The sequence below is a fragment of the Aulonocara sp. 'chitande type north' Nkhata Bay genome, linkage group LG9 (genome assembly GCF_057382095.1).
Source record: "Aulonocara sp. 'chitande type north' Nkhata Bay isolate Kocher_YH1m ecotype deep benthic linkage group LG9, A_spYH_male_GT1.1, whole genome shotgun sequence".
NCBI lineage: Eukaryota > Metazoa > Chordata > Actinopteri > Cichliformes > Cichlidae > Aulonocara > Aulonocara sp. 'chitande type north' Nkhata Bay.
In genome coordinates, this window is record NC_141352.1 from 7,293,856 (window position 1) to 7,317,171 (window position 23,316).

Genomic DNA, 23,316 nt, shown 5'->3' on the forward strand with positions numbered 1-23,316 from the left:
TCTAGTATCAGCTGATGTTTGTTGGAGCCACAGCTGTAAAGCTGCTGGTCATGATGTTGGTTTGGTTATGTGGTGAGAGGAAAACATGAAGATGAAACCAGGAGATGTCCCTACTGAATCATCAGAGCTGAACAGGTGATGGAGAAACAGGTTTACCTTTTAGGTGACATGAATGAGTTGAAGGGAAGTTATGAACTGTTTCTGAGAGACAAATAACACCAGGATCCTTTTCTAAGTAGCTGACAGCTGGTAACTGTGCAGGGGCGGGTCATGGGGGCAGGTAGGGGATTAACAGGCGAAAGGGGGCACAAAGAAATACTTTTCTTTCTTATTCTCATTTAAAATTTCTAGCTTTTAACAAATAATTATCCGAATCTTACAACCAAAGTTTTTATCTGATGTCAAATTTATAGAAATCCATTATTGTACGTACTAAGTTTTTTTCAGGGTCCCAACATAATTTCTTCAGAAGTAGCTATGTGCTGTACATGATGCCAGTATTTTCCCACATTTTCTAGATACTGCACCAGTACTTTGTGTAAAATGCCATCAAAAAGTCAGTTAAGTTTTATTCTTTCTCACCTTTCTTTCTGTCTCCTTTCACTTTTAAAAGGTTGCCATGTTAGAAAAAATATTTTGCCCTCCCGTGCTGTTTATTAATGTGGTAAATAAATAGTTTATGAAAATATTAGGGGTGCAACGATATTCGTATCGATATTGAACCGTTCGACACAGTGCTTTCGGTTCGGTACGCATATGTATCGAACAATACAACATTTGTAATTTATTTTATCAACTTTCCTTCTGACGATGCTGTCTGTGTTGAGCGCTCAGTGAATCTGCGTTCGACTGCTCCGCCTAGGGTCGACAGTGCAGCCTGGGTGGAGTAGTCGAACGCAGATTCACTGAGCGCTCAACACAGACAGCATCGTCAGAAGGAAGAGCGCAGGGCAAGCTAGCGAGACAGAAGTTAAGCTCTCCTTACAACATGGACCTCCCCCACCCTCATTCAGATCTGGCGTTTGGAATTATTTTGGTTTTCATGTGACGTATGACCCTGAAGGTAAGCGCGTCATGGACTAAAGTAAAACAGTATGTTGGATGTGCCATGCAATGCTCAATTACATGGTTGGGAACTAGTGTGTTAGCGCAGTTAGCTCGTTAACGTGTTGGCCGTCTAGCCCCATGCACGGGGCGATTGGCGGTAGCTCGTTAACGGAGATTTGCCGTGTTGTGGCGTTAAGGTCATTTCAACGAGATTAACCTGAAAGCACTAGTGGGAACACAACGAATATGACTGCACATTTACACCGACATCATCCTAGTGCAAAGACAAGTGGAAGCAGACAAAAACAACAAGCATGCATGCTACAAACTTTACCCGAGTCATTTAGACAGCCGTTAGCACATGATTCTCCTTATGGGGACCTGATATGTTTAATATTGTGGCGAGCTCAGACAAGGAGGAGACGGAGGTGTCATTTGGTCTTGCTTCCCGTGAGCTAGCCAGGGAGCACAGCCGTTTATTGACATCTGCAGAAGAACACTGCCGCTAGCTAACTGCTCAGCGCGGCAACCGCACAGCAACAACAACAACTCACAGGGCGCCCTCTGACCCCGGAAGGACACACCGTCGCAGCGAGAGGGCGTCACCCGTCACTATGGCAACATAAACAAAACATAACTGTACAAACAGAACCCCGAACAGCCCTGACCCGCTACAATATGCTGCTGAGAATATAGCCCAGAAGAAGCGGATAGTATAGCTTTTATTTTGGAAAGAGACATTTCTCTGTAATAAACTCTCTTTTCCAAAGATGAGTGATTCCTCAATCAGATACAGGGCTCGCAAAATCGCTAGCCCGACGTCCCGGAGCTAGCGATTTTTTTAGTCGGGCTACCAAAATCTATCTCTTCCCTGCCCGTCGGGCTATCGTAGGAAGGAAAAATATATGTCAATGCTTTTGCATTCTTTCGGAAATGTAGCTGGGTAATTATGTCATTGGCATCGGTGAGCCACTGTCAATATGTGACATATTGAAATCGCGTTTGAATTTGCGCTTGTTTTTTGCTTTCACTTTGCAATCGCGCAAACTGTGTATAGAGAGCGACAGCACTGATCTGTGAGTGATGATAATTTGCGCACAAATTCCTCTGATATCGTCTTATTAATCATTAGCTTACTATGCAAACATGACAAGTGAAATCTCCCGCAGCAAGCTTAAACATGTGAGAGGTTGATCGCGCAGAGAATCGCTGACTGTTATGTGAGTGTGTGTGTAAAAGCAGCAGGATATATATTTTAGTTCTGCTGAGCCAAATAAGACAGGTCAGGGTGAAGAAGTGACAGCCAAAGAAAAGCTTACCACAAAACGGAGAAGTTATGACAAATCAGACTATGAGAAAGTGCAGCTTTATGGTTTCATGGACAAAAGAATTTCTGTGGCTGCAATATGATGAGCTAAATAACCAGGGCTGCACATAAGTGGTCCGCAGGTGCGCATTCGCTGTCAAAATAAAAAACACGCACAAGGGTTAGGGTTAAATTTAAAAACTGTACTTTTGAGTTAAAATATATATTTATAATTTTAATAAATGACAAATTTAAAAAGGCATGAACATTTTTTTTGTATCGAAAAAATATCGAACTGTGACACCAAAGTATCGAACCGAACCGAACCGTGAATTTTGTGTATCGTTGCACCCCTAGAAAATATCACAAAATCTGTTATTTTTAATATTCAGTAATGGTCATGTCTCACCTCTAGTCTTCTCTGTCTTAATTTCAGGTTTCCACCATGTGTTGTAGATAGTTCAGGAGGTTAACTCGACCAAGCAGTCTTTGGGTTTCGGCCAAGTACTGTTTAGAATACCAGAACAGGGAGGATGGTGTAGGTTTAAGTTTATTAGACTGATACATATGTACCAACAAGACAGTGTACATCACTGTCACAATGACGTTTGTTTTCATTCAAAGGCTTTATGGTTTTTCCTATAATACCTGGTGGGCCGGTCTCTAGTCAAATGCCCGGGCTGATTTTTTGTCCCAGTCCAGCCCTGTTCAATAGTGAGGGGAGGGTGGAGCCTGAGATTGACAGACGGTTTGAGGCAGTATACGGATGGATGGGCAAAGTCGGTGACAGAAAGCAAAGATAAAAAACAGCTTAATGCCACTTCAGAGTGGTTGCCATGGTGATTTTACAGTACCTGTTAACATTCAGGCTCTGGCTGCTGGGCTGGGGTCAGCAGCTCTCAGCTTTACCACACACAAACTGATGTTTGACGTTTTATTTTCTTATTTAAGTGCAGATAGCAGCAGCACCTCGTGATGAACATAACAACATGATTGTAATTAATGTCTTTACTGAATGTAGTACAGTTACTGAAAAATGTTATGTGATTACAGTTACAGTTGCACCTAACGCTGCCGATCTCTTAACGCTGAAACTCCAGAGCCTGCAGTTCCTCTGACGCCCAGCAGAGGCATCAGTGAGTCAGTCCCCATAGACTTCATGTTCAAATCATGTTTGCAGCCTGATAAATGAACTGATTGGTCTCTATGGAGATCATTTCATAACATCAGTATTTTATAACTCACTTAAATTGCACTAAAGCTTAAAGTTTGCATTATTAGGGGCGCGGCCTCTGTGGCTATGCCCTTCGCCTCGTTCATGCAGCCTGTTTAAAGCAGCCGGCTGATGCGATTGGACCGTGTCACAGACCCTCTCAGACGTGCTGCTTTTTCATCGTCTTTCTGCAGTAAATCAGGATTTTGTGCTGCAGACGTTTGTTTGTTCAGGTCTGAATTAGAGAAGAAGAAACGCTGCAGGTTTTTACTGTCTGCCTGAACCACAGAAGAAGAAGAGAAATGAGACATGAGGGGGAGGAGGGCAGCACCTTGCCTCGGGGCGCTTTTGCTGTCCTCCATCTTAACCTCGATGCGTACACAGCAGCATTCACTGATGTCTTCCTTCCAGTTTAAAAGCTTGCTTTTACTTTTATTTTTACATGGCAGCGTTTTTCAGGTTAGGGTTAGACTTTTCAGTGTGTGTGTGCTTGTGTGTGTGTGTGTGCCTGTGTGCAATCGGACAAATGCATTTTCTTTATTCAGACTCAGAATAGAAAGAGAGAAAATACAGACGATGGACGGATGCGAGGATGCTTTAGTCGTTTAAAGATGCTTTTCCTCTGCAGTGGTTACACAACACACACACAAACAGAACAAAGTGAAGCCCCAGCATCGCTTCTCATTTAAGCTCCTCTAACAAAACTCGTCTCACTTTCAGAAGAACTGCAGAAGAATCAAAGAGTTGAATGGTCTTTGAGCTGAAATGTCACTCACAAGCTTTTAAATTTGACCAAATATTCAAAAAAATGTCTCAGAGGTTAGTAGTGATGCTCTGAGTGTGAGAGGAGTAACGATGGAGCAGCAAGCGACGTTTAATGACTCGTAAATTTAAAAAGCATCACTCACAGGTTTACAGCACAGCTTCCACTTTAGGTACGGCTCATTAAAGGAGCTCCATTCAGACCACCTTAAGAGCCTGCTGATCTAACAAATGCAAAGCCTTCATTCCACCTTAAAAGACAAATGGCACATTGGAAACTCTCACTTATTCCACTTTAACTGAGAAGCATCTGCTCATGCTGCCTTAACACATGGCTTCACAGAGAAAACTCTTACCACCTTAAAAGAAAGAAAAAAATGTGTTCACACAGCAGGAATGTAAGTTACTCCATACCGCCTTAAACCCAAACACCATCTGTCTCACCTTAATGGAGATAATACAGCTATAAAATCTCTCTCATATCACCTTAAGTGCCAAAAAACAACCTTGTTCATACCACCTTAATAGATAATAAAAAAAGAAAAATCAGAGTTTGAGGGAAGAAAACTTTATTGAAACTTCAGCTTTTTTGTGTGTCGGCAGGAAGTTGGCGAAGAAGAGGAAGGAAACTCTGAGCTCCAGACAGGAAATGACCCTGATGGTGAACAACTCCCAGCACACCACCATGGTGGACACGCATGTGCACACGCTGAACGGACGCAGTGAGTACATGCACGCGACGCACACAAATGCTATCCCTAATCCTATCTCTGACAAGCGGGTGAGACAAAGACTCGGTGACAGAGTCGCTCACCCACAGGTTGCACAGACGACGCAGACTGATCTGCAAACGCTCCCCGAGTCGAGACGTTTTCTTTCAAAGAAAGATCATTTCGCTGATATTTCATGACGTGATAATCCCGTATCTAAACGATAGCAGTGAGTCGAGGGAGGAGCTCAGGCTGTGGTGTGGTCGGTCATTCCATGACTTCGTGTTCTGACTCGGTTTCCACGGCAACAGTGAAATCCTATGTTTTTGCTGCATGGCTTAGGACGCCGACCAACCTGAAAGAAGACAAGCTCAAACCCAAGCAGGTGGCGTCCTCGTCCTTCCTGCCGTGAGCTGAAGGAGGCGATGTTTTATCGCAGCGTAGCGGCCGTCAGAGGGCAAGGCGGCACCCTTCCCCCCAGGCTCCTCTGCTCGCCGTCTTCCTCTTTATTCTGGAGCACGGCGTGCAGCTGCGAGCGCCTCCCTGTAGGAGACGATTTAAATTAAGCACAGACATCAAACACCACAGGCCCTGAAACCATGTCAGCTTACAGGAGCCTCTGATTTAATTTAACCATGAGAGTCTCAGGCGTGTAGCTGCGGCCGAAAACAAGAAGATCAGTCAAACGTCATCTTTGGATCAGTCAGTAGACGACAACAAGGGAAGAGCTGCTCACAACAAACCAGGCTAACAGACCTCTCCTCCAGCATCATTCTGGTTATTAAGTAAAGCTAAAACTACAAATCAGTGTAACTGAAATAAAAAGTTATGCTCTTTATTGATCTGCTCAAATCTTCCAGACCAAAGATCCAGTGAAGGTTTTGGTCCATCTGTGTGCTCAGACTGAGACGGCTGAAAGTCTGTGGCTTTACGACCACAAACAGAAGACTGTCTGAAACTGAATCATCTAATACAATCAGAAAAGATTCAAGTGACAATAAAAAATTATAAAAGAAGTGCTGCAAATCTCTAGTAACTCTGACTTTTATTAAAATAGAAACCCAGTGTTCATTAAACAGCTGAGCAACAATTTCAAATCATGGGTCAAACTCCAGGTACAAGTAATTCATAAAGGAGTACTGAGGATTACAGCTTGGTCTCTGCAAACAGTCCTAATGCCCTTCTAACATACTGCTAACATGCTAATGCCGTGCTAAGCTGTTGTTAAACTGCTGCTAATGCAATGCTAAGCTGTTGCTAAACTGCTGCTAATGCGATGCTAACATACTGCTAACCAGCTGCTAACGTGCTGCTAATGCCATGCTAACATACTGCTAACGTGCTGCTAATGCCCTGCTAATGCCCTGCTAATGTGCTGCTAATGCCATGCTAGCATGCTGCTAATGCCCTGCTAGCATGCTGCTAATGCCATGCTAACGTACTGCTAACATGCTGCTGGTGTGCTGCTAACATAAATGAAGCAATAATTAACCATCGCTGAGACTTTCCTTATGAAGTTGCAGGCAGGGCGATGGGTGAATCAGTGACTGTAAAATGGAAGAAGCAGGAAACTTTAAGGCTGCGTTTCTGTTTCCTCTATGCAGCTGTTTCATCTCCGTCCTCCTTCACCCTGAAGACAAACACCATCAGCACCTCCGTAGCAAACTCCTACTACCCAGGTAAAAACACTGAGATGCCTCCTGTTGACATAAAAACTGCTGTCAATGTTTTCATTTGTAAAAGGAGGCAGACTGTCTCAGACTGTCTCAGATGTGCAGCAGGGACCAGTGTCCACCAGATGCATGAAGATCGATGCTGAACAAGCAAACAGTCACTGCAGGCACTTACTGCACACCAGCAACAGTTCTTTGATGAGTCTCAGAGACACGTCTTCCACTGTCGGCTGTTTTTACACTGCTTCATCTGCATGAGCCTCCACCTAGGGCTGCTCAATTAATTGAATTTTAATCACGATTACGATCTGGGCTTTCAACGATCATTAAAAATGACTGAGCCGATTATTAGCCCCTCCCTCGTGCTTTACTCTCGTGCTGCTCCGTGTGGCAAATCAAGCGCACCTCTTTGCATTTTGAACACACATCACAACAATTAAGAGGACCCAAGGGAAGCTCGGAAAGCTAAGCAGAAGTTATTTGGAGAGGAGAGTGACTGCCGTTGGTTGAAAAGAGAGGTAAAAAAAAAACTTCAGTGGTGTGGAAACATGGATTCGCGGAGTCAGACGTGGATCAAGTAGACATAGTGTGTAAACTTTGCTACGGTGTCATAGCTGCACCACAGAGCAACACTGCAAAGTTCACTAAACATAGATGTTTACATTTTTCATTTATATTTTATATTGCAAACATTTGCACTGTTCAGTATTTGCACACTATTTTATATTATTTTTTAAAGTCAGTATTCAATACATTGTTATTGTTAACGCTTTAAATCCCTGTAGAACCGGAACCATGTAAGCTAGCGCAATAATTTGTTTTGCATATGAAACCAGAGGAGTTGTACTTACATCTTATGTCATCAGCTTGTCCTAGGTCACGGTTTCCTTCCACATATAGCTTTGCAAAAATTGCATAAAAAGCGCTTGCAGGAACAAAAACATAATATTCCAGAAACACGCTTTGCCGATCCGATCAGCTGTTCGTAACACTTCCCACATTGAAAAGGAGTCAACTCGAACTATAGCATGTCCGCCAGTTCCTGTCCGAAACCGGAAGTGACGTCATTTTCGTGGAAAATGTAGTTTTTTACTTGTAGGCCTTAAAAGCCTATACTGGTGTTTTTATAAGTCATGTTTGACTCTATACTTTTCTGAATAGTTTCTGGGATGCTTAGAACTCGAAATGCACTGCTGGAAATAGTTTATTTTGATGCACCTGCTGTTTTCTTTGCAAATTTGCATCATAGGATTGTTTTTTCGTTTTTCCTGCAGTGTATATAAAAATTGCTGTATCTCCAAAATAAAACTATGAAGACACTCAAAATAAATTCCCTGTTGTTGTAAACTATTTTTTGCAACTTTTTTGTATTTGAAGTTTTGAGGGATAAGCCTCTTAAATTTCCCCAAGTAGAAATATATGTAAAAAAAAAAAACCAAAAACGATTTTCAATTTTTTTGTAGTTTATTGCACTTTTTTGCAATGAATGTAGTTACTATGGACTTAATGCATACATATTATTAAAATATGGGCTATAACAGTTGTATTGATGTATAGCAACTTGAAATGCTCCCACAAATGGCACTACAACATGTAAAAAAAATAATATAAGCTCTGGCGGACTTGGTTCTATGGTAGGTCTTAAAGGGTTAAATAAATATCGTCAAATAATCGAGATCTCAATTTCAGTGAAAATAATTGTGATTATCATTTTTGCCATAATCGAGCAGCCCTACCTCAACCTGCTGGTTCCTCTCCTTACACCTGTACACAAAAATGCCACACAGATTCTCAGAGGCATTTGGACGACGATCAGTCCCTGTGTGCTAATATTAGCATTCCCCAGACATCCAGCCAACAACACTAACATTTAGATTGACAATAATTCATTACAATAGTGGGGATTCATTACAGTAGATGTCTTTCTCAGCTCAATGTAACTAAATTAAATGATGCAGTTCCTCCACTCTTACCTTCTTCAAAGCCTTGTGCCAACACACTGCAGAACAGCTACCTAACGCTACTCCTACAGATGTGACTCATCTTGTTAATAGTGTTATGGCCTCATTGGGTACAACTCTGGATACTGTAGCTCCTATGAAAAAGAAAACTTCACTCCCTAGTATACCTCAGATAATTCAATTCAATTTTATCTGATAAGCACATAACTCGTAAGCTAAACATGTTCTGAAAAGTTTATCCGAGGCTGGGTCTCAGGGCCAGCAGCCAAAGAAGATAAGGCCAGACCTCGCTCTCCCCAGCCACCTCCTTATCTGGGGAACACAGAAGCCAGCCAAGAGACGCAATCTCTCCAGAGTAGCCTGGGTCTGCCCCGGGGCCTTTTCTCGGTAGCAAAAATCCAGAACACCAGGAGGCGCCGAGGAGGCATCCTAGTCAGATGCCCGAACCACCTTAACTGGCTCCTTTAAATCTAGAGTAGTGGCTCTACTCTGAGCTCCTCCTGGATGGCTGAGCCCATCTCTATCTCTAAGGGAAAGGCCAGCCAACCTCTGGAGAAAGATCATTTCCACTTGCATTAGCGACCTCATTCTTTCAGTCACTACCCAAAGCTTGTTACCATTGGTAAGGGTTGGAACGTAGATCCACCAGAAACACTCGGCTTTTAAGCTTAGCTCTCTCTTTACCATGATGGACTGGTACAGCTCAGTCCTCCCGCTCCCCTCACTCGTGAACAAGAACCTGAGATACTTAAACTCCTCCTCCCTGACCCGGAGCAGGCACTCCACCCTTTTCCAGCTGAGGACCATGGCCTCAGACTTGGAGGTGCTGATTTTCAGTGTGAGCTGGAGGCCACCACCTGATGAAGACAACAGAGCCCCCATCATCTGCAAAAAGCAGTGACGAGATTCTGACTCCACCCGAGTAGAAGTAGTTTGGCTACACCCGGATATTTTGTCAAAAAAAATCGATGACCGAGCTGACAATGTGGACCAAGCTCTTTCTTGTATAAGGACCAAATAGCTCATTGCAGTGGGCCAGACACCCCATACTCCGAAGTGCCTCACAAAGCATACTCAGAGGACTTCTCCAAGTCCACAAAATGCATGTAGACTGTGGGCACACACCCTTAAATACCCTTGATAGGCTAAAGAGTAAACCACATATTTATTCTTTCCCCGGGAGGCTGAAGAGTGTCATCCCCCCCTGCAGATATTATGGGTGTGTAACTATTGCACAGTACACACTACAGTAGTTAGGAGTTGTACAAAGTAGTTAGGAGTTGTACAAAGATATCCACAGGAAGGAATCATTTCCTGTGTCGTTCAGTGGTGCATTATGGGTCATCTCAGTCTCTCACTGAACATGTGACCCTCAACCTGCTGCCCCAGCATGCAACACTGTAGAGGACAACACTGACCACAGCACCCTCACAGAAAATCCTGAGCATTGTCCGGTAGATGTTGCAGACCTCAACTGCCTCTGAAAACAGAGTCTGGCCCTTCCTTTAGCGTGCACTGGTGTTTTTAACCCAGTCCAGTTAGTGTGTACTCTGAGGTATTTACAGGTCTATCCACCGTCGTCCCTTCCCACCTTATCCAACTTACCACCAAGTTGTAAGTTGCTGCCATTTTCCTTGTGAGTATTTATTACAGGGCGTGTGTAACCCGTTCATGTGTTACGCCCGTCATTGCGTTGTGTTCTGGCGTGAAAGTAAGAGGCAGGAGACAGTACTGGGTCTTTGGCTCTTTACTGCACATCTGCAACACAGAAATATGTGTCTGATCTGTGTGTGTCACGCGACTGCCAGTACACCTCTCCTCCGGCCATGCTGAAAGGAGCTGTGGTCTGCAGCTTCATTAACACTACAATAATATAATAAATCAAATACAACAAATTGTTTTAAAACATTAACTTAAGCTCTCAAAAACAAAAAGCACAAAATAAATAATATGTCACTGAAAAATCATCAAAAACAATTTATAAGAACAATAAACAAAATAATTCAAAAACAAATAAACAGTCAGATAAATACAATTCAATCACCAGGACCCGATATTCTAGTGCTTATAGTTCAAACATTATACTTCAGTACAATTATATTAATAACCGCCATCTAACAGGCAATACAACACTGTACTTATAAAAACAATGAATGAAAGACTGCATCTCCAAAACATAAGAACATCTCCGTACCTGCAACACAGAAATACAGTGGGGCAAAAAAGTATTTAGTCAGCCACCGATTGTGCAAGTTCCCCCACTTAAAATGATGACAGAGGTCAGTAATTTGCACCAGAGGTACACTTCAACTGTGAGAGACAGAATGTGAAAAAAAAATCCATGAATCCACATGGTAGGATTTGTAAAGAATTTATTCGTAAATTAGGGTGGAAAATAAGTATTTGGTCACCTCAAACAAGGAAAATCTCTGGCTCTCACAGACCTGTAACGTCTTCTGTAAGAAGCTTTTCTGTCCCCCACTCGTTACCTGTATGAATGGCACCTGTTTGAACTCATCATCTGTATAAAAGACACCTGTCCACAGCCTCAAACAGTCAGACTCCAAACTCCGCCATGGCCAAGACCAAAGAGCTTTCGAAGGACACCAGGAAAAGTATTGTAGACCTGCACCAGACTGGGAAGAGTGAATCTACAATAGGCAAGCAGCTTGGTGTGAAAAAATCAACTGTGGGAGCAATCATCAGAAAATGGAAGACATACAAGACCACTGATAATCTCCCTCGATCTGGGGCTCCATGCAAGATCTCATCCCGTGGGGTCAAAATGATCATGAGAACGGTGAGCAAAGATCCCAGAACCACACGGGGGGACCTGGTGAATGACCTGCAGAGAGCTGGGACCAAAGTAACAAAGGTCACCATCAGTAACACACTACAACGGCAGGGAATCAAATCCCGCAGTGCCGGACGTGTTCCGCTGCTGAAGCCAGTGCATGTCCAGGCCCGTCTGAAGTTTGCCAGAGAGCACATGGATGATACAGCAGAGGATTGGGAGAATGTCATGTGGTCAGATGAAACCAAAGTAGAACTTTTTGGTATAAACTCAACTCGTCGTGTTTGGAGGAAGAAGAATACTGAGTTGCATCCCAAGAACACCATACCTACTGTGAAGCATGGGGGTGGAAACATCATGCTATGGGGCTGTTTTTCTGCCAAGGGGACCGGACGACTGATCCGTGTTAAGGACAGAATGAATGGGGCCATGTATCGTGAGATTTTGAGCCAAAACCTCCTTCCATCAGTGAGAACTTTGAAGATGAAACGAGGCTGGGTCTTCCAACATGACAATGATCCAAAACACACCGCCCGGGCAACAAAGGAGTGGCTCCGTAAGAAGCATTTGAAAGTCCTGGAGTGGCCTAGCCAGTCTCCAGACCTCAACCCCATAGAAAATCTGTGGCGGGAGTTGAAAGTCCGTGTTGCTCGGCGACAGCCCCAAAACATCACTGCTCTCGAGAAGATCTGCATGGAGGAATGGGCCAAAATACCAGCTACTGTGTGTGCAAACCTGGTAAAGACCTATAGTAAACGTTTGACCTCTGTTATTGCCAACAAAGGTTATGTTACAAAGTATTGAGTTGTATTTTTGTTATTGACCAAATACTTATTTTCCACCCTGATTTACGAATAAATTCTTTACAAATCCTACCATGTGGATTCATGGATTTTTTTTTTCACATTCTGTCTCTCACAGTTGAAGTGTACCTCTGGTGCAAATTACTGACCTCTGTCATCATTTTAGGTGGGGGAACTTGCACAATCGGTGGCTGACTAAATACTTTTTTGCCCCACTGTAAGTGTCTGTTCTGTGTGTGTCACGCGCCTGCCAGTACACCTCCCCTGACGAAGGAAAAAAAGAGTGCATGCTGTTAAAAAAAAGACTTCCACGAATACCCTCTCAAGCCGCTAGCGATCAGGCTAACTTAGCATGCTAGCATTTTAGCTGCGTTCTCGGCTAAAACTCATTATAAGTGTATATTAGTGAACTCCGCCCTCCACAAAACTTATCCCGAATGAGTCTCTTAATGACAAACAAAAACGCGGCGGTTCGGCTGTATTCACATTGCAGCTTGGGATCTGAACAAACTTTAATTAGCTGAGAGCAACGTGGCAGTGACTTACCTCCGGCCATGCTGAAAGGAGCTGTGACCGGGACACACATGCACGCGCCTACGTCACCACGCACCGTGCACACACGAACGCACACAGACTCAGATCACACAGGTAGGAGATTGAGATGCAAAAATGACATATTTAATCCAAAAAAAAATGTGTTTTGGGTGAAATTCACAAGTATTTAACACATATGTTACACGTGCTGCGGGGAAAAGCCTGTTCTAACGTTTGAGTCTAAGGTTTATTTGGAGCACCGTGAACTCTCTCCACACTCTGTCATGTCATTCTTGAAAGAGAGGTTTGCCGTGTTCGAGTCTGTAGTGGGGCCTCGTTAGTGCCATCATTTGCATAGTACAGTTTTCTGGTCCATGTCAGTCAGACTGTTCATAACCAAACCATGTCCATGCAACAGAGGTGACCACTCCTTTAAGGTCCTCCATTTGTTTGGACTGCTCCTTCTGTTTGAGCAAACTGGTTCTGCCTCGTCTTCACTGACCATGCTGGGATTTTCTCTGCCTGCATCCACCAAAGTGGATTTTGCGACACCACGAAACAAACGATTATATACGATTATAATATAAAACGATTTTAATTTCATCATCTGATATATTTCGTCATATCGCAAAGCCCTACATCTCAGCCTCTCTCTTCGCTCGAGTGTCCAGGACATGTGGTCGTAGATCTGATGATATGATTACATAATCGATCATCAGCCTGCGTTGAGGTGAGCTGGACTATATCTAGCTGGTGCATCTCAATCTCATTCACTAGCTCAGGTCCTTTCCCACCAGAGAGGTGATGTTCCACGTCCCAGTTGCCATCCTCAGGAGCATTGATTGGTCTGGCTAGGCCGCTTGGCCAGCACCAAGTACATACTGCACCCAACCCCTACAACCCCTCCTATGCGTGGTGGGCCTAAAGGGGGATGGGCCCATGTCCCCCCTCGGGGCTGCGCCCAGCGAGGGCCCATGAGCTAAGGGCTGGCCACCAGGCACTGTGTCTTGGGCAGACTCTCCAGGTCTGCCTCCAGGCGGGGCCCTGGTAACACGCAAGAGTCTTCTGAATGGCTCTTTGTCTGTGCCATGGTAGACTCTACCAGTGGGCAAAAGCCCCCCAGCAACATAGCCCACAGGATCCCTGGGACACACAAACCCCCTCCACCATGATAAGGTAGAAATTTACATATTTCTTCAATCTAGCTTCAATCTAGCATTTCCACTTTAAATTAGATCAATCTATCTTTATTAATTCCATTCAGGATATGTCCTTCAATGTGCATACCAAACAACATCTCTAAAATTAGAAATATCCTGTCTCAGAGTGATGCTGAAAAACTAGTTCACGCATTTATTACTTCCAGGCTGGACGACTGTAATTCATTATTATCAGGAAGTCCTAAAAGCTCCCTGAAAAACCTTCAGCTAATCCAAAATGCTGCAGCAAGAGTCCTGACAGGGACTAGAAAGAGAGAGCAGATTTCTCCTGTTTTGGCTTCCTGTTAAATCCAGAATTCAAAATCCTGCTCCTCACATACAAGGTCTTAAATAATCAGGCCCCATCTTATCTTAATGACCTTGTAGTACCATATCACCCTATTAGAGCACTTCGCTCTCGCTCTCCAGGCCTACTTGTTGTTCCTAGAGTATTTAAAAGTAGAATGGGAGGCAGAGCCTTCAGTTTTCAGGCCCCTCTTCTGTGGAACCAGCTTCCAGTTTGGATTCAGGAGACAGACACTATCTCTACTTTTAAGATTAGGCTTCAAACTTAGGCTTCGAACCTTGTGGCTCATTCACCTGAAGCCCAGTACTCACCAGACATTTAGCTGCCATTTAAATAGTTAACATTCATCCAGCAGTCAGCCAACATCCAGCTGATGCATTTCAACCATTTAGTCAACATTAACTATACTCTCAACCAACATTCATCTACCACGAGCCTAATATTCACCTGACAGCTGGTGTTCGCACATCAGTTAGCCAAAATTGAGCCGATGTTTTGCCTGCAGACATGTAGCGAGCTGACTGGTCTTCTTCTTCTTTTCTCTTCTTCTTTTGTCCTGTCTGTCCATCTGTCTGTATGCTGCTGTGTCCTGATGGCAGATCCCTTCGTACCGACAGCCATTCTGGGTGAGACACCTTTCCTCTGTTTCTTCGATAGGCCAGATGTGCACAGGTAGACAGACAGGAAAGGGGCAGTCAGATGGTAGGAAGTGGACAGAGCTGAGGCCTAGAATAGAGAGACAGGTGAGAGGAGACGAGAGACAGAAGGACAGATATTCTGACTTCCATCCATCCCTGCTTGCTTCTCGTTGGGCTGCTTTTGGTTCTTTCCTCCTTTTGGAATCTTGTTTTTGTTATCTTGTTCCTTCATCTTTTACAAGTACAATTTTGTTTCAGATCATAACGTTCTCATTTATACTCTTTCTGTCAATTTGTATGTTTTTTAGCTTAATTGATTAAAATAGAATTTTTATTTGCCTTTATATTAAATTAACATTTATTTTATTATTATTTTCCTTTCATAATGGATTAAATTTGTGCATTTATCTGTTTTGGTTTTGTTGTTTTTGAAACTTGATGGTGGGCTTCACTCCATCCCCGCATCCACAACATTCCTGCGTGTTGTGTTGACGTCACGTCTGTCTGTGACTTCCAACCTCTGCATGGGCACAACACGCCACGTGGACTGGGGGGAGGAAAACCAAAAGTTTATATTAATAAACTGATTACTTATTAATATATTATTATATGTGATGTGAACATTTACCCAGAGTCTGGCTGCAGCTGAGAAGAATCCTAATCCTTGGCTTCATTTTTATCAGTTATTTAAAATATTAGAAGCGTGGCAAGTGACAGATTTATTCAGTCTCAGTTATATCATTGATAATCACTCATGCTATCAAGAATAACTAAACACAAATGCAATTACCACACCTCATGAGCACACGTTTTCTGTGGACGATCCATATCTTTGAGGACTTTCGCTTCTTCAGCTCTTCGGTGTTTTTAGTCTGAAAATATTGATACGCATGTTGTAGGCACGTCATTATTTCAGATCACAGAAATGAAAGCAGCCGAGCTCGGCTCACAGACCTTGTATACTTTATTCTTCCTCAGATTTAACCTGAGATTTGCTTGGCTCTTGGGAAACAAACGGTGGCTGTTTTACTGTAAACACTTTCCCAGGTGTATCTGGTAGTTAAAGAACACATGGAACACATATTCTCCAGCTCTGTTTGGGACATGTTGTGGGAACCTGTCAGAGAGTCTTTCTGTCCTTGAGCAGTGATTAGGGCTGTGGTCAAATTAAATCGATAGTATCTCTAAAGGATTTTGACTAGAAACAGGTGACGTTCTACCCAAACGCAGTGTTAGGGACAGGAACATCTACATGGGGAACAGTGGACCCGGCTCCAAGTTTCAGTGAAACTTCTGCACTTGATTCAGCTAAGCGTCCACAGAATAGAAGGCTATTAGTAAGCACTGTTTCATAAATTCCCCTTTTCTCCTCTCTCCTCAGGCTAGCTAATCGGTCTTCAGGCAAGGGATGCTGACGTTAGCCAAGGCTACCAGTCCTGCACTCAGGGTACAGTTAGCAAGGGTAGCTAGGTTACCCTAAATGCTAGCTGCTACCAATGCAAATAGAACTACTTCTAGCTGTTTGTTTGATTCATGCTGGCTGTTTGTTAGCAGAAGGTTAGCTTAAGAACAGGCTAAAGCTAAATTTGTTGCCTAAACTCTGTCTCCTCTGTCTTCTTCTTCTTTTCCATCTTTCTCTTTGTAAAGTGCCCATTAATGGTAAGTGGTTAAATTTGGGGCTAAAGGGTGGGCTCATGTTGGGGAGGGGTGTCTGTCACCACTGAGCATGGAGCCACACCCACCACCGCTGTGACATCATCAGTTAGCGTGGCAATGATGCATTTTTTTACCGTCTGTGAGATTGTGACGCTACAACCCCCAGCTCCTCCCACCATGTAACCTTGAATCAATCAGCTTCTAGCTCTGCATCTCTTTATCTGATTGGTTCCCTTTTTTGTCATAGTGGTTGTTTTGTCCATTCAGTCACAACTCGCCACCTCCATTACATCACCCATCTTCTCGGCCTCACCATACCTGATTGGGCTTTAAATGACAGAGAGTTCCTGATTGGTCAGTCAGCCCCCAGACTAGCCAATAAAAACAGAGTTAGAGAGTATAGTGGAAGGTATGTCAGCCAAGTCTTTGCTGAAATGTTCACATCAGAGTCCTGGACGTTTCTGATTAGAAACCAGTTTACCAAAAAGGTTTGTTCATTTCCAGGACTCTGAACTTTCCTCTTTTCACACCGCAGCTCCAAGAACCTGGACCACCTCTAGACCAGTACTCAGACCATGCTGTACTGGATCTGAACCAGTACTCAGACCATGCTGTACTGGATCTGAACCAGTACTCAGACCATGATGTACTGGATCCAGAACAGTACTTGATATTACAATTAACTGCAATGAACTATTGAAGAACTTGACATGGCAGCAGTGTGAAAAGAAACCAGCAACAATCACCATCCTCTCTCTAGTCATGTGATCTGATGTCATGTGATCTGTGTGTGTCATTCATTAGTGTTGCTGTTGGCTCCTTGGACAGATCAGTAGCATACTGAAGGAAAGTACAGACTCTGGACAGACTTTGTATGACTTCACTCTTTCAGGCCGTCCGTCAAATTCAGGCTCGATGAAATTGAAGCACCAAGTTCACTCTTTTACTGTTTAACCCGGGCATTAGATTGGTGGCTGCCCACTGCTTCAATGAGTGAATGGGTTAAATGCAGAGAGGACTTTCCACACAGGGATCAATAAAGTATACGTTATTATTATTATTATTATTAACCAACACCTGAGCAGTTTTGTAATCTGAGGTTGTTTGTGTTACATCATGGCTTCACCCTGTAGTCTTCTAACAGTCCTGGTGGCTGGTTAAGATGTTTCTGCTGTGTTTAGTACATGAGGCTGAAAGAACAACAAGGAAAACATCTTCACCGTTTCTAACATTCAGGGAAAAAATGGACCAACACGAAAAGTGAAAACAGTCCTTCTGTTCAATGTTGCTTCTATTTAATCCAGTAAAGAAAAACTAAAACCAGTAAGTAACCAACTCATACCAATACATGATCTAACAGAACCAGTCTTTCCACTGATAATACACAGAGTCCAGGTTTCAGTGGCTGGATGTGTTCTGTAAGTCCGAGTTTTCACTGAGACTTGTTAGAGCAGCAGCTGAAGGTTAGAAGGTTTGACCAAACAAATTAAAGCGGTCTGTGCTTCATGAGGTCAGGACGCTGCGATTGATTGGCTGTAAACACAGAATCCCATTGGTTTGCCTGCTGACGATAAAGTTACTGATGAAAAACACAGAGACAGCGTGACTGTGAAAGGAAGTCTGCAGTTTCTGCTTCACTACAAGTTTTAAAAATCTATCAGCATTTTAGGATTACCTACCTCATATGCTAAGAAAGTTCTGAACTTGGATCAGTGGAAGCCAGGCTGCTTCTCTCAACTGTCAGATCAACAGTTCACATTTTTGCTGCAGATACTGTGATGTCCATTTCCCTGTGGTACAGAAGAGTCACTCTTATCTTCGCCTCATATCTTCTCCTGTTCAGCTCGATGTCAGCTTGTGAGCAGGAACTTTAATCCTTCTGGTTCATTTAAACTTTATATGCCACTCTGTAGCATTGATGGATTTAATGAGCAGATTCAATAGCAGATCTGTAAATGTGATCGCTGACCTTTGAAGGAATTTAGAAGATTTTTTAAAGGTATTTAAGTGAACATACAAAGTCTGTCCAAAATTAAGCTAAGCTTTAATCAGAACAATTCAAATGTAACCGATACAGAACTGAAAGTGAAATTTATCAAGTTCCATAATAAGAAACATTAGAACTGGAGCTAATGTCCTGGTTCTGCCTGGGTCGGTCTGGTCCATCCCAGCTTCATATTTTTAAATGTGTCTGTGCAGCCTAAATCTGATCTGTCCACCCTCTCCCACCTCTCCTTCTATCCTCCCTCCAGATGACAGCCACACTATGACCAGTGAAACCAGTAGCCTGGTCCAGTCCCACTACAAGCAGCGGGACTCTGAAAGGGAGGCGCTGCCGTATCAGACAGGACAGCTGCACCCGGCCATCCGAGTGGCCGACCTGCTGCAGCACATCACCCAGATGAAATGTGCTGAGGGCTATGGTTTCAAGGAGGAATATGAGGTGAGGACAACACTCTGAGTTTCCTCTTCAGTTTGACAGTAAAAACACTTTTATCCAATCCACAGCTGTGGGGGAGGGGTCAGACAGAGGCAGGTGTGAATACTGACAAAAGTTGACATAAAAAAAAGTGTTTGTTTACAAAGTGAAGCCCACAGTCCTGCACGCCTCCATCAGGACCCACACCTAGACCCCACACCTTCAGTTACACCCACACCATCAATAAGGCCAACACCATCAGAAAGATCAGGACCTGAGCTAGTGAATCTGAGCTAGGGCTGAGCTTGTTTTTTCAGCACAAAGAAACGGAGAAACACCACGACTCTCCGTCAGCCTCCACCTTCATTCGGTGGCAGTGTGTCTCAATGTCTGCTTCCATCATGGTTTCACTGAGCTGTGAAGTGCTTTTTCAATTCTAGTGGAAACATTCATCATGTTGGTTTGTCAGAATTTGTAGCTTCAAAGAAAAGTTCCAAACACTTCCACTAAAGATCCACAGCACCAGTAAGACTCACACCATCAATTAGACCCACACCCCCAGTGAGACCATCAGTAAGACCCACAACGCAAGTGAGACCCACACCACCAGTGAGACCATTAGTTAGACCCACACCACCAGTGAGACCACCATTAAGACCCACACCATCAGTTAGACCCACACCACCAGTAAGACCACCATTAAGACCCACAACACAAGTGAGACCCACACCACCAGTGAGACCATCAGTTAGACCCACACCACCAGTGAGACCACCATTAAGACCCACACCATCAATTAGACCCACACCATCAGTTAGACCCACATCACCAGTAAGACCACCATTAAGACCCACACCACCAGTAAGACCAAAACCATCAATTAGACCAACACTACCAGTAAGACCCACACCATCAATTAGACCCACATCACCAGTAAGACCACCATTAAGACCCACACCATCAGTTAGACCCACACCACCAGTAAGACCACCATTAAGACCCACAACGCAAGTGAGACCCACACCACCAGTGAGACCATCAGTTAGACCCACACCACCAGTGAGACCACCATTAAGACCCACACCATCAGTTAGACCCACACCACCAGTAAGACCACCATTAAGACCCACAACGCAAGTGAGACCCACACCACCAGTGAGACCATCAGTTAGACCCACACCACCAGTGAGACCACCATTAAGACCCACACCATCAATTAGACCCACACCATCAGTTAGACCCACATCACCAGTAAGACCACCATTAAGACCCACACCACCAGTAAGACCACCATTAAGACCCACACCATCAGTAAGACCCACACCACCAGTAAGACCCACACCATCAATTAGACCCACACCACCAGTGAAGCCATCAGTAAGACCCACACCACCAGTAAGACCACCATTAAGACTCACACCATCAATTAGACCCACACCACCAGTGAGACCACCAGTAAGACCCACACCATCATTTAGACCCACACCACCAGCTGGGTTCTATCCTCCTGAGCTAACCCACAGTCACTTTGAGCAGTGACACTATATTTGGCTCCAGATTTTCTGCAGGCATCTCTGTGACAGTTGTTCTGTCTTTTGTCACATTAGATTCTAAAACATGATTTCACTGTTGTTCATTATTGCTTTATTAGCCTTTAGAACCGACCAATCAGAAGAGTGTGATTAAACATGAAGGAGCAGAGTCAGTTCCATAAAATGCTACTAACTAAAGAATCTCTCTAAACAATTAATCATTTATATCAAAAGTCTATTAATCTGTGAGCAGGCGGGTTAGTGAGTAATGAGGAGCATGAGGGCTGCGAGAGCAGGAGGAGGAGGAGCAATAACCAGGAGACGAAGACAGTAAATAAAATAAATAAATAATGTTCACTAACAGCACCAGTTTGGGACTTTCTGTTGTGAGCTGTGTGTGTGTGTGTGTGTGTGTGTGTGTGTGTGTGTGTGTGTGTGTGTGTGTGTGTGTGTGTGTGTGTGCGCGCGCGCGCACTACACATGTTTACCCATTTTCATCATGAGAAAAACTTACTAATGGATGTTACTTACCTGAACCCCCCCCACACACACACAACCACACGCATACAGACACACACACACACACACATACATTATAGATCTTCCCTCCAGCTAATGGGCCAAAACAGGGAATGGCTTGTGTGTGTGTGTGTGTGTGTGTGTGTGTGTGTGTGTGTGTGTGTGTGTGTGTGTGTGTGTATGTTCAGTTCTGGTTGCCTGCTAGCGGGCTGCCCTCAGGGCTAATCCATTATACATCCTGAGTACACACACACACACACACATAGACACAACACGCACACACAGGGAATGTTTTCACCCTCCATTTGCAGAAAGTTAGCAGTGAGGAGTTCTTCCAGTGTTTCTGTCTCACTCTCCGTCCATCCGTCTGTTCAGTGATGGCAGCCTCTCAAAAACATGAATCAGCCCAGTTTTTTTCCACAAGTGAGTCCAGTCTGGGTCCAACCTGTGTCCAGTCTGGGTCCAGTTTGAGTCCAGTCTGGGTCCAGCCTGTGTCCAGTTTGTGTCCAGTTTGAGTCCAGTCTGGTTCCAGCCTGAGTCCAGTCTGGGTCCAGTTTGAGTCCAGCTTGAGTCCAGTCTGGTTCCAGCCTGAGTCCAGTCTGGGTCCAGCCTGAGTCCAGTTTGTGTCCAGTTTGAGTCCAGTCTGGTTCCAGCCTGAGTCCAGCCTGTGTCCAGTCTGGGTCCAGCCTGTGTCCAGTTTGTGTCCAGTTTGAGTCCAGTCTGGTTCCAGCTTGAGTCCAGTCTGGGTCCAACCTGTGTCCAGTCTGGGTCCAGTTTGAGTCCAGTCTGGGTCCAGCCTGTGTCCAGTTTGTGTCCAGTTTGAGTCCAGTCTGGTTCCAGCCTGAGTCCAGTCTGGGTCCAGTTTGAGTCCAGCTTGAGTCCAGTCTGGTTCCAGCCTGAGTCCAGTCTGGGTCCAGCCTGAGTCCAGTTTGTGTCCAGTTTGAGTCCAGTCTGGTTCCAGCCTGAGTCCAGCCTGTGTCCAGTCTGGGTCCAGCCTGTGTCCAGTTTGTGTCCAGTTTGAGTCCAGTCTGGTTCCAGCTTGAGTCCAGTCTGGGTCCAACCTGTGTCCAGTCTGGGTCCAGTTTGAGTCCAGTCTGGGTCCAGCCTGTGTCCAGTTTGTGTCCAGTTTGAGTCCAGTCTGGTTCCAGCCTGAGTCCAGTCTGGGTCCAGTTTGAGTCCAGCTTGAGTCCAGTCTGGGTCCAACCTGTGTCCAGTCTGGGTCCAGTTTGAGTCCAGTCTGGGTCCAGCTTGTGTCCAGTTTGTGTCCAGTTTGAGTCCAGTCTGGTTCCAGCCTGTGTCCAGTTTGTGTCCAGTTTGAGTCCAGTCTGGTTCCAGCCTGAGTCCAGTCTGGGTCCAGTTTGAGTCCAGCTTGAGTCCAGTCTGGGTCCAACCTGTGTCCAGTCTGGGTCCAGTTTGAGTCCAGTCTGGGTCCAGCTTGTGTCCAGTTTGTGTCCAGTTTGAGTCCAGTCTGGTTCCAGCCTGTGTCCAGTCTGGGTCCAGTTTGAGTCCAGTCTGGGTCCAGCCTGTGTCCAGTTTGTGTCCAGTTTGAGTCCAGTCTGGTTCCAGCCTGAGTCCAGTCTGGGTCCAGTTTGAGTCCAGCTTGAGTCCAGTCTGGGTCCAGCCTGAGTCCAGTTTGTGTCCAGTTTGAGTCCAGTCTGGTTCCAGCCTGAGTCCAGTCTGGGTCCAGTTTGAGTCCAGCCTGAGTCCAGTCTGGGTCCAGCCTGAGTCCAGTTTGTGTCCAGTTTGAGTCCAGTCTGGTTCCAGCCTGAGTCCAGCCTGTGTCCAGTCTGGGTCCAGCCTGTGTCCAGTTTGAGTCCAGCTTGAGTCCAGTCTGGTTCCAGCTTGAGTCCAGTCTGGTTCCAGCCTGTGTCCAGTCTGGGTCCAGCCTGTGTCCAGTTTGTGTCCAGTTTGAGTCCAGTCTGGTTCCAGCCTGAGTCCAGTCTGGGTCCAGTCTGGGTCCAGCCTGTGTCCAGTTTGAGTCCAGCTTGAGTCCAGTCTGGTTCCAGCCTGTGTCCAGTCTGGGTCCAGCCTGTGTCCAGTTTGAATCCAGCTTGAGTCCAGTCTGGTTCCAGCTTGAGTCCAGTCTGGTTCCAGAATGTGTCCAGTTTGAGTCCAGCTTGAGTCCAGTCTGGTTCCAGCCTGAGTCCAGTTTGAGTCCAGTCTGGGTCCAGCCTGTGTCCAGTTTGAGTCCAGCTTGAGTCCAGTCTGGTTCCAGCCTGAGTCCAGTTTGAGTCCAGTCTGGG

The 23,316-nt window shown here is 44.7% G+C and overlaps 1 protein-coding gene across 11 annotated transcripts in view; it reads left to right on the forward strand.

Annotated features, from left to right (window-relative positions):
• LOC147321511 (receptor-type tyrosine-protein phosphatase mu-like) overlaps window positions 1-23,316 on the forward strand; it is a 230,309-nt gene that overhangs the window by 160,445 nt on the left and 46,548 nt on the right. For 6 of the 11 annotated variants that reach the window (XM_086305457.1, XM_086305463.1, XM_086305459.1 and 3 more), the window contains 4 exons: window positions 4,932-5,050; window positions 6,643-6,717; window positions 14,909-14,935; window positions 18,856-19,046. In XM_086305457.1, coding sequence (XP_086161583.1) covers window positions 4,932-5,050; window positions 6,643-6,717; window positions 14,909-14,935; window positions 18,856-19,046 — 412 coding nt within the window. The remainder of the gene's footprint in view (window positions 1-4,931; window positions 5,051-6,642; window positions 6,718-14,908; window positions 14,936-18,855; window positions 19,047-23,316) is intronic. The other 5 variants (XM_086305458.1, XM_086305467.1, XM_086305464.1 and 2 more) reach the window with 3 other exon arrangements.